Genomic DNA, 10,128 nt, shown 5'->3' with positions numbered 1-10,128 from the left:
CCGTAATCTGGGGAGCCGTTCCGGAAAAGAGACGAGGGGCGGGCTGTGAACTAGACGGGGACACGCAGTAGCACCCCCCCTCCCGGGCAATGCTGGGGGGCGGAGAACGAGGTCACCATGAAATGACAAAACACTCGGGCTAAGACCCAGGTGTCCTGTACCACAGAGCCTCGTCCGGGAGAGAAATAATCGGAGACAACCTCATGTTTTCAAGTGGAACAAGTTTATTCAGCGTGTGTCAGCCTCTCCCGTCAGGCTGGGGGGAGACGCCGGCGCAGCCAGACGGGGGGCCAGGCCCTTGTCGACGCGTCTCTGTGGCCGTCTCTGCAGAGGGTGCAGCCGCCTCTGAGCACCGCCTGGGCGGCGGGTGGGGGGGGATGCCTGGCTGGGGACCGAGCTGGGCTCCCCGCTTCGGCCCTGGCGTGGGGGGCATCTTGCACGTCCTGCTCCGCTGCCCGCCTCCCCCGGGTCACTGGGCTCCGGGGGGCTACCAGGGGGGTGCTAGGGAGCCTCGGAGCCGCCCGGGCGTGCACACACGTGCGGCAGACACGGGCACGGCCGGCCAGAGGAGCCAGAGGAGCCCCCGTGGCAGCGGCCTGCCCGCTCACGCCGCACTGACTCGTGCTCGTGGGAGGACGTCCGTGTGTCCACAGCCCGGCCTGGTATTTCCGTCCCTGAAGTCCACATGCTGCTCCCCCTCCGCCCCGTCCCCAGCTGTCGGGAGGCACGTCTCCGACCAGGAGGCGGGCAGCAGTGGCTGCCTGGGAACCGGCGACGCGGAGGGATGCCCCTCGGTGCCCCCAGCCCCGTGCTCGCTCGCGGGGATGCTGCCCGACAGGACGGCCCGCGACCACGCACCAAGCGGCTGGCAAGCCCCGCCTCTGTCATGTAGCCCTTTCTAGAAACAGGTTGCTCTCCCCAGCTGGGGATTCGAAGAGGCTTGCGTGTTTATTTATGTAACATGGAGAAGATGATAATTTGGAGGCCAGGAATATCCAGGATGTTGGGGATGGGACCCAAGGTCCCCCGCACGGGGATGGCAGGGGCCTAATGGAGGGCGGAGGGCAGAGGGGTCCTGAGGCTGTGCCCAGACGTGGGGGCGCTTTCAGGGACGTGGGAGCCGGGCCATGAGTCGTGGAGGAAGGAGCCCCAACCAGGAAAGCAGCAAGGCAGACACGTCCATGCTCCTGCTTCCAAAGGTAGCGGCGACCAGGCCCAGCTCGGCCTGCACCCCCTGCCCGACCCCGTGCCAACTTGGCACTGGGACCTGGGGACTGTAAACGTGAGCGGGAGGGAGCCGATGCTTGAATACCCTCGTGCTTCCACAGAGGCAGACGACGGGCGGCGGAGGCTGAGGCCGGGCTAGCGCTCCGGCTTCAATTAAGGCTTCCGTGCCCTCGGGGAGGCTGGCGAGGAGACCGTGCGTCCGGGACGGCGTTTCCTATCCAGCTTCCCCGTCTGCAGAAGACAGGGGTGTTTATTAACCTGCACCACCGAAATGTCACCTAAAAATCATACAAATCATTTAAAAGTGAAAAGGTCGGGGGAGGGGGTGACAATGCGCTTTTGCGGGAGAACGTGGTATAAAATGCGGCTCCTGCCGTTTATACAGAAACACGCGCAGCCCTTGGATGCTGGTTTTGGACGTGGAGCAGTCTGAGGACCCTCCGCCGTGACTGGTCACCTGATGCTCTACCTGCGAGCGCGGTTCTTCCTGGATCCAAGTACCCGCAGGGAGCAGGGCGTCTCCCGCAGACCTGGCGACTTCGGGCCACGCGGTGGTTGACAGGTGGACGCAGACCTGGCCTCTGGCTCTCAGGCCCTGCCTCGGTCCCACCGGGAGTCTGTGCTCACGATCACCCCTCCCAAGGTACAGGGGTTCCTTTGCCTAAGTCCACGTCTCTGGGTGTGCACAGGGCCAGGCGCCACCGCGGACAGCCGCGGTCACTCTTCCAGCAGGCGGGCGGTGTGGGTTTCGCTGGGAGCACCACCCGGATCCGTGGGCACCTGCGTGGGCTCCGGGGAGCCGGCTGTCCACGTGGCCGCGCACCCATCTCTCGCACAGGCCACTTGTTTGCTTCCCCACACTCCACCTTTTGGCTTTAATTGCTTTTCCTTCCATTTTTTGGCGTGAAAAATCGCCAAGTCGGCTCCGGCTGACTAGGTTTGCTTTTCATCTCAAGTAATTACACGAAGCATTTAAGCTGCACTAAGTGCACGAAGCCCGATGTCCGGGGGAGCGCAGGAGGCAAACGACGCGTCTCTGGGCTCGAGCTGGAGAATCCAGGTGCGCAGACACGCTGGTGTTTTGCCCGCCTGCCACCTGTCAGGTAAGAGGCGGCGCTCAGGTGCCCGGGGACGCGCGGTCCGGGCAGAGGGGGGCCAGGAGCACGGGGACTCCCCGGGTCACAGCACCAGGGCCCGTGCCCGGAGCCAGGCGAGGGCTGTCAGATGTAGAACTCCTCGGCGTCGCGGCCCGCAGGACCCGGGGGCGCAGGGGCTGGGAGCTCCGGGGGGGGCCCGGGTGACACGGCTGGGAGGGGGGCCCAGGTTGCCCCCCCGCCCCCTGTGGGCAGCGGCCCCTCTCGGACCCCCTTGGGCTGCAGCCCATGGCTGTGCACCCCCCCGGGGCCCAGGGCGGCTTGGGTGCGGCCGAAGCTGCTGGGCGCCGAGTAGGCCGAGACCACCGACAGGTCGGAGGAGGACAGCCGGAGGCCCGTGTCCACGTCCGTCTCCTGGGCCCCCTCCAGGTCGTCCACGGAGACCAGCTGGCCGTGCCCGCGCCCCGATGCCCTGTGCCCAGTGGCACCGCTGCTGGAAAACCACTGGGGCAGCGCGGAGGAGCCCGGCGGCGGGTCCCCCGTGGGCAGACAAAACAGGGACTTGCTTCTCTGGAACGACCAGGGGAGGCTGGTGGCGCTGCCGGCGGGACCCGCCAACTCCGGCAGGTGCCCGTGGGGCCGGGCCGTGGGGCCGGGCGTGGGCTGGAGGCCGACGGCGGGGGGCTGCTGGTGGCGGCCGGACACGCTCCCGCTCGGGGAGGGCAGGGGAGGAGGCTCCTGCTCCGACAGGTGGGGGCTCCGGGCGGGCCTGGGGGTCTTGAGTGCCCTCTGCGCCTGTGGGGTAGGAGGGCACAGTGGTTAGCTGGAGCGGAGCACAGTCACGGGTCCCCCGGAGCCCCCCCCCAGGTGTGGCTGCAGCCACTGCAGTCCCCCAACCCCACAGCCAGGGTGCAGGGAGCACAGCGGGTGGGGGCCAGTGGGAGCCAGTGGGGGCCAGTAGGGGTGAGTGGGGGTGAGTGGGGGTGAGTGGGGGCCAGTGGGAGCGACTGGGGGCCAGTGGGAGCCAGTGGGGGCCAGTAGGGGTGAGTGGGGGTGAGTGGGGGTGAGTGGGGGCCAGTGGGAGCAACTGGGGGCCAGTGGGAGCCAGTGGGGGCCAGTAGGGGTGAGTGGGGGTGAGTGGGGGTGAGTGGGGGCCAGTAGGGGCCAGGTGCACCAGGCCCCTCAGCCGGGGATCTCCCTGAACCTTCCCGGGGGAGGTGAAGCCCCCAGGACCACAGGGCCACAGGAGGGGTGCCCGCTCCGTGGATGTGCCAGGGTGGTGGGGGCCTGGCCGAGCCGGGCCAGGACAGGGGGGTCACCACTAAGTGCAGTACGACCCCTGGAAGGATGGGCTTGTCTCCAGCCAAAGCACCACCATTGGAATGTGACCCATGGGAGGACGGGGTGACCAGGGTGGGGTGGCACAGTCCAGGTCAGCACGGGTGGGTGGCGGCCAGGGCCTGCCCAGGGGTGGGCACCCATGGCTCGGCAGCGAATCTGAGGAGCGTGGGGCTCCCAGGAGGTGCTGCATGGATCCAGCGAGTCCTGGGACGCTCTCCCTTCAGGGCCTGGGCAGCAGGGGCCTGGCACTGTCCCCCCCAGGGCCCCCTCGGCCCGATACCCGCCCCCGCGGTGCAGCGGGAGCCTGTGTCCGTCTGTGGGACTGGGGGGGCTGCCGTCGGTGCTCTGCTGCTCTCAGCCTCCCTCTGCTCCAGCTCAGAGCCCAGCCCACAGACCAACCCTACCACGCAGTTTCCGTCAACTAAGGGATTTGGGGGGCACCTGGGCAGCTCAGGTCATGACCCCGGGGTCCTCGGATGGAGCCCCACGTCAGGCTCCCAGCTCAGCGGGGCGTCTGCTTCTCCCCCTCCCCCGCTCATACATCTCTCTCTCTCTCTCTCTCTCTCTCTCTCAAATAAATAAAATCTTTAAACAAAATAATGGATTTGGGGACAGTGAGCCTGGCTCTAGTACAGGATCATCCAACTTCTGGATCCTTGAAATAAGGGCTGAGTGAGGGTTCGCAGCGGGGGTGCTTCCTGGCCCCCAGCGGCCGTGACCCCCTGGGCCTTCCTGCACAGCACACACCCTTGCTTCCCTGTTGATGGGGAACCAGGTTTTCCCACAGCCACCCGGGACTCGGGGTGAGCGTAACAGACGTGTTACAGGTGAGGGAGGGGAAGCGGCAACGAGACCCCGTCTGTGACCACGTGAAAGACCTGTTTCGCTGGAAGGACAGGAGACAGAAGTCGCTTAGGCAAGAGACGGTGACGACAGAGACCAGGCCTGCCCAGTGGGAGCACAGGTGGCCCCACAGGTGAGCCTTGGAGACAGGCGACTGTCCTCCAGGTGGACAGCATGGGCGAGGGGACGCGGTGCTGGACGGAGGCTGACCACGCAGAGGCTGACTGCTGGCAGGTGAGCGAGGAACCTGCTGGGGTGGGGGGTGGGCAGGTGAGTGAGGAATGTGCTGGGGGGCAGGTGAGTGAGAATCCAGCTGGGGTGGGGGGGCACCTGAGTGAGGAACGTGCTCGGGGGCCGCCTGGTGGATCAGAGTGTAGGTGCTGGAGGCAGCGAGGAAGGCCACACTGGGAGTGGAGCCTCGCGCCGTCCTGGGTGGGGACCTGGACCCACTGGGTCGGGAATCCACCTGCTGGTCCTCAGAGTCTCAATTATGCGTCATTTTTTACATATGACCGTTCCCTTCGTTGATTCCTAAGGTCCCCGCCCGACTGCAGGTAGGTCTCGATCCCACAGACCCACCGACTCATCTTTCAAGCAGCACTGACGGGAGGCAGAGCTTCCCCACGCAGGTTTGAGTTCTCAGTGGGTTCATCAAAGGCGCTCGGAGACCCGCGTCGCCAGCAGCCTGTGCCCCACACGGATACTCTATCTTCCTCTTCTGTGTGCTCCGCGGTGTGCAGAATGGCGGGGGGCCAGGCCCGGGGGCTCTGAGGGAGGCCTGATGTTCCCCGGCGTCCAGGTGCAATAAAGGGAGCGGTGATAGGGACGGTCTGGGCCGCAGGGTGGGCCAGGGGAGGGCGCCCACCTGGAGGGGGAGGCGGGGTCTGCAGAGGTGATGGCCCGGGGCCTGGGCCGGTGGTGCTTGAGCAAAATCTCGGAAGAGGTGCTTCCCGACCGACCGGGGGCTCCGGGGAGCTCGGAGGCGCCCTCCTGAGAGGCTATAGGCAGGAGCAGGCGGGAGGCGGCCCCGGGCGCCCACAGGTGAGGCACCTGGAGACCCGACGGGGCGGCCACTGCAGGGCTGCGGCTGCTGGGGGCCTCAGCGGGGAGCTGCGGCAGAGATGGAGGCTTCCCCGCCTCCCCGGGCCTGCACCCCGCGCTCCGCACCCTGCTCCCCAGCACGCGCCCGGGTGCCAGGTGAGGGCCCTACCTGGGGGAAGGGGCGCACCTGTGCCCGAGAGGCCTCGCTGCTGGCGGCAGGGTGGGGGGGCGGGTGCTGCTGCGCAAACTGGTTTGCTCGGGCATTGAGCTTGGCTACACACGAGATGTCCTGAGGCTGAGGGCAGAAGTCCTTGGTTACCAGGATGCTGGAGGGCGGGGGGTGTTTATTTATTTGTTAAAATATTTTATTTGAGAAGGCGCACAAGCAGGGGAGCAGCAGCGGGAGAGGGAGAGCAGGGCCCGACCCGGGGCTCACCCAGGACCGGGTCACGGCCTGGGCCGCAGGCAGCCCCCCCCCGCCCCCCAGGCGCCCCGAGAGGCAGCGTGTTAGCTGCCCTGTCCGTCAGGGGTCCCGGGGGCCCCAGGGGCCCCAGCGGCCTTCCTTCCTTCTGCCTTCGGGGATTCTCGGGGCGCCTGGGGGGCCTCGTTCGGGGCCTGCCCGGGACAGGAAGCTGTGTGCTCTAAGGCCAGGGAGTGGGGCACCGATGGGGGAGGCCGCTGGGACAGCGGAGCCTCAGGCCCCAGGGGCGCAAGAGGCGCGCCCTGCTCCCCCACCCTGCTCCCCCTGGGCCCTGCTCCCCGACCAGGCCCTGCTCCCCCTGGGCCCTGCTCCCCCACCAGGCCCTGCTCCCCGTGGGCCCTGCTCCCACCCCCAGGCCCTGCTCCCCCCAGATCCTCTCCCCCCCAGGTCCTGCTCCCGGGGTCCTGCTCCCCCTGGGCCCTACTCCCCCGCCCAGGGCCCTGCTCCCCCAGGTCCTGCTCCCCTTGGGCCCTGCTCCTCCACCCTAGGCCCTGCTTCCCCCTGGGCCCTGCTCCCCTCCCCAGGTCCTGCTCCCCCAGCCCTGCTCCTGGCAGGTCCCTGCTTGTCCCACAGGGACCAGCATCGCTACAGCTGAGAGCCACTCACCAGGGGTTCAGTTAACGCTTCCCTGGGGGTGACCCTCTGAGTCCAGCACCTCCTGCACCCCGCCTTTCCGGGGAAGCCCCTCTCCGCCCTGGTGGCTTCAGGGCTGCCTCAGGTGACAGCAGGCGACCTAGGCGATGCACCGTGGGGTCACCTTCTTTGTCTTTGAGGCAACACAGGGTCGGGACTCACCGGGACTCACTGGAAGCCGGTCCCCGGCCCCTTTTGCTATTTTTGGAGCAGAACAGCATTAGAGCAATGAATCTGCTTAAGGCAACTACCAGGGAGATGAGCTTATGTCTCTGGAATCACCAAACAATTAAAATGCAGCAATGGCCCAGAAGCGTCTCACGCACCTTGGAGCACAGGCAGCTTGCGCTCAGGGAAGGGGGTCGGAGCTGCAGCCTGCTTGCCGGCCAACCGGTGGCAGTCGGCTTATTTCCGCAGGTGGGCGCAATCCCCAGGGAAGGCCGCACTGCCCGGACCCTCCAGGGCACGGTGACGCTGGGGTTCTCTCTCACCCTCACCTCCTCGTTCGCAGAAAGGTCACTCCCTCTTGTCCCTGGCACACACACAGCCAACGTGGCGCTGTCTACCACGTAACGACACAGCAGTAGAACTTTTACCCCACAGACTAATAAAGAAATTGGGGTAACTCAAGGAAATTGGGCAATGGGTTCACATGAGAAATCAGATTTTTGTTCTAAAGATAAATACATCTTCTCCTTTCACTGTCCTCTGGGAAGTTTTCATATAGCCTGTGTTGTCTTTGAAATTACTTTTAAAACTTAAAATTATTTAAGAATTATTATTTTTAATGATTTTACTTATTAGAGAGAGAGTGCGAGCAAGCAAGAGCGGGGCTGCGGAGGGGAGGTGGGAAGAGCAGATGGATGGAGAGGGGGAAGCAGACTCCCCGCTGAGCAGGGAGCTGACCAACCGACCAACCGGGGCTTGATCCCAGGACCCCGAGATCCTGACCTGAGCCAAAGGGAGACGTTTAACTGAATGAGCCGCCCAGGTGCCCCTAAACATTATTTTACTAAAATAAATCTTATTGAAATAGAGTTGATATACACACTATTCATATGACATAATTATTCTATGTTCATATATGTTGTGATCACCGTAATGAGCTTAGTTAATCTATCAGCACTGAGAGCTAAGAATCTTTTCTTGTAACAAAAACTATTAATCTGCTCTCTTGGCAGTTTTTGATTGATAAGCCAGTCCTGTTAACAGCAGTTGTCAAGCCGTGCCACGTCCCGGGGCCTTATTTATTTTATCGTCGAAAGTACACCTTTTGAACAGCTTCACTCCCCAGCCCCCAATTCTGGCAGCAGCCACCATTCTGTTCTCCATATCTGTGAGCTTGTTTTGTTTTGTTTTCAAATCCCCATATAATAAGTTCGATCGTGTGGTACCTGTGTTTCTCTGACTTGTGCTTAGCATACTGCCTTTGAGGTCTATCTGTGTTGTTGCAAATGGTGGGATTTCCTTCTTTCTTCCATGGCTGAAAAAAAAAAAATTTTTCTTTAGACATTTGCCCACTGATGGGCACACAGTTGGCTTCTCTGTCTCGGCTGTTGTAAATAATGCTGCGGTGCCCACAGGTGTGTGTGAGCAAGGCTCTTTTGGTGTTAGTGTTTTCATTTTCTTTGGATGAACACTCAGAAACGGAACTGCTGGATCATATGGGAATTCCATTTCTGGGTTCTGAGGAACCTCCAGAGTATCTTCCACAGGGGCTGCAGTAATTTCCATTCCCACCAACGGCCTTGACGCTGTGTCTTTGACAACACGGTATTTGTCTGTTTGATACTGGCCACTCTGAGGAGTATGAGGGGGTTTAACATCTGGGGTTGAGATTTGCATTTCATGGATGATTAGTGACGGTGGGCACAATTTTATGTACTTGCTGGCCATCTGAATGTCTTCTGTAGGAAAAAAAGTCTCTATTCAGATACTCTGCCCATTTTTAGAATCAGGTGTTATGTCCCTGAGTTATACGAATTCTTTATATATTTGGATATTAGCTCCTTATCAGATATAAATATCTGAAAGTATTTCGTCCCACTCAGTAGGCTGCCTTTGCATTTTGTTGATGGTTTCCTTGGTGGTGCAGCAGCTTTCTAGTTTGATGAAGACTCCCTATTTTTGCTTTTGTTGCCTTTCCTGGTGTCAAATTGAAAAAGGAAAAAAAAAAATATCTGATGTCAAGCAGCTTACCTGTTTTCTTCTAGGGGTTTTTATAATTTCAGTTCTTTTTTTTTTTTTTTTTTTTAATTTTTTTTTTATTTATGATAGAGAGAGAGAGAGAGAGAGAGAGAGAGAGGCAGAGACACAGGCAGAGGGAGAAGCAGGCTCCATGCACCGGGAGCCTGATGTGGGATTCGATCCCGGGTCTCCAAGATCGCGCCCTGGGCCAAAGGCAGGCGCCAAACCGCTGCGCCACCCAGGGATCCCTAATTTCAGTTCTTATATTCAAGTGTTTAATCTGCTTGGAGTTCATTTCTGTGTACGGTATCAAACAGTGGCCCAGTCTCATTCTTTGGCACATGGCTGCCCAGTTTTCCCAGCACCACTTACGGAGGAAACTTGTCCTTTCTACGTTGTAAATTCTTGGCTCCACTGCTATAAATGAACCAACCACGTATGTGTGAGTTTATTTCTGGGCTCTCTATTCTGTTCTGTGGGTCTGTGTGTCTGCTTTTATGCCAGCATCGTTTTTATTGCTAGAGCTTTGTAATGTAGTTTGAAATCAGGAAGTGTGATGCCTCCAGCATTGTTGTTTCTTGATGAAGACTGCTTTGGCTATTCGGGATCTTCTGTGGTTCCATCAGTTTTAGGATTATTTGTTCTAGGTCTATAAATAATACCATCGAGATTTTGATAAGCATTGCATTGAATACATAGATTGCTTTAGATTATATGGACATTTTTATGATATTAATCCTTCCAATCCATGAGCATGGGATACCTTCTCGTTATTTGTATCTTCTTGAATTTCCTTCATCAGTGTCTTATAGGTTTCAATGTACAGGCCTTGCATCTTGGTTAAATTCATTCTCAGGTATTTTATTCTTTTGATGAAACTATAAAGGTGTTTTCTTAATTTCTCTTATGGTTTGTTGTAAGTGTATAGAAATGCAACTCATTTTTATATATTGATAATTGCGATATATGTTGATATATTGATATGCTGAAATTGATATTGCAATATTACTGAATTCATTTATTAGTTTTTTAAAGATTTTATTTGTTTATTAATGAGAAACACACACACAGAGAGAGAGAGAGAGAGAGAGAGAGGCAGAGACACAGGCAGAGGGAGAAGCAGGCTCCACGCAAGGAGCCTGATGTGGGACTCGATCCTGGGTCTCCAGGATTAGGCCCTGGGCTGAAGGCGGCGCTAAACCGCTGAGCCACTGGGCCTACCCTGTTATTAGTTTTAATATTTGTTTTAGCATAGGCTTAAGGGTTTTCTTTTTCTTTTTC

General features: G+C 59.5%; 1 protein-coding gene across 1 annotated transcript in view; it reads right to left on the bottom strand.

Annotated features, from left to right (window-relative positions):
• Positions 1 to 206: 206 nt before the first annotated feature.
• FAM124A (family with sequence similarity 124 member A) overlaps positions 207 to 10,128 on the bottom strand; it is an 85,014-nt gene continuing 75,092 nt past the window's right edge. The window contains exon 4 of the mRNA XM_077855834.1: positions 207 to 3,116. Within this exon, the coding sequence (XP_077711960.1) occupies positions 2,448 to 3,116 (669 nt within the window). The 3' untranslated portion in view covers positions 207 to 2,447. The remainder of the gene's footprint in view (positions 3,117 to 10,128) is intronic.

Source organism: Canis aureus, chromosome 17, assembly GCF_053574225.1.
Source record: "Canis aureus isolate CA01 chromosome 17, VMU_Caureus_v.1.0, whole genome shotgun sequence".
Taxonomy (NCBI): domain Eukaryota; kingdom Metazoa; phylum Chordata; class Mammalia; order Carnivora; family Canidae; genus Canis; species Canis aureus.
Note: the sequence above shows the minus strand (reverse complement) of the source record. Positions and strands in the feature narration are given on the sequence as shown.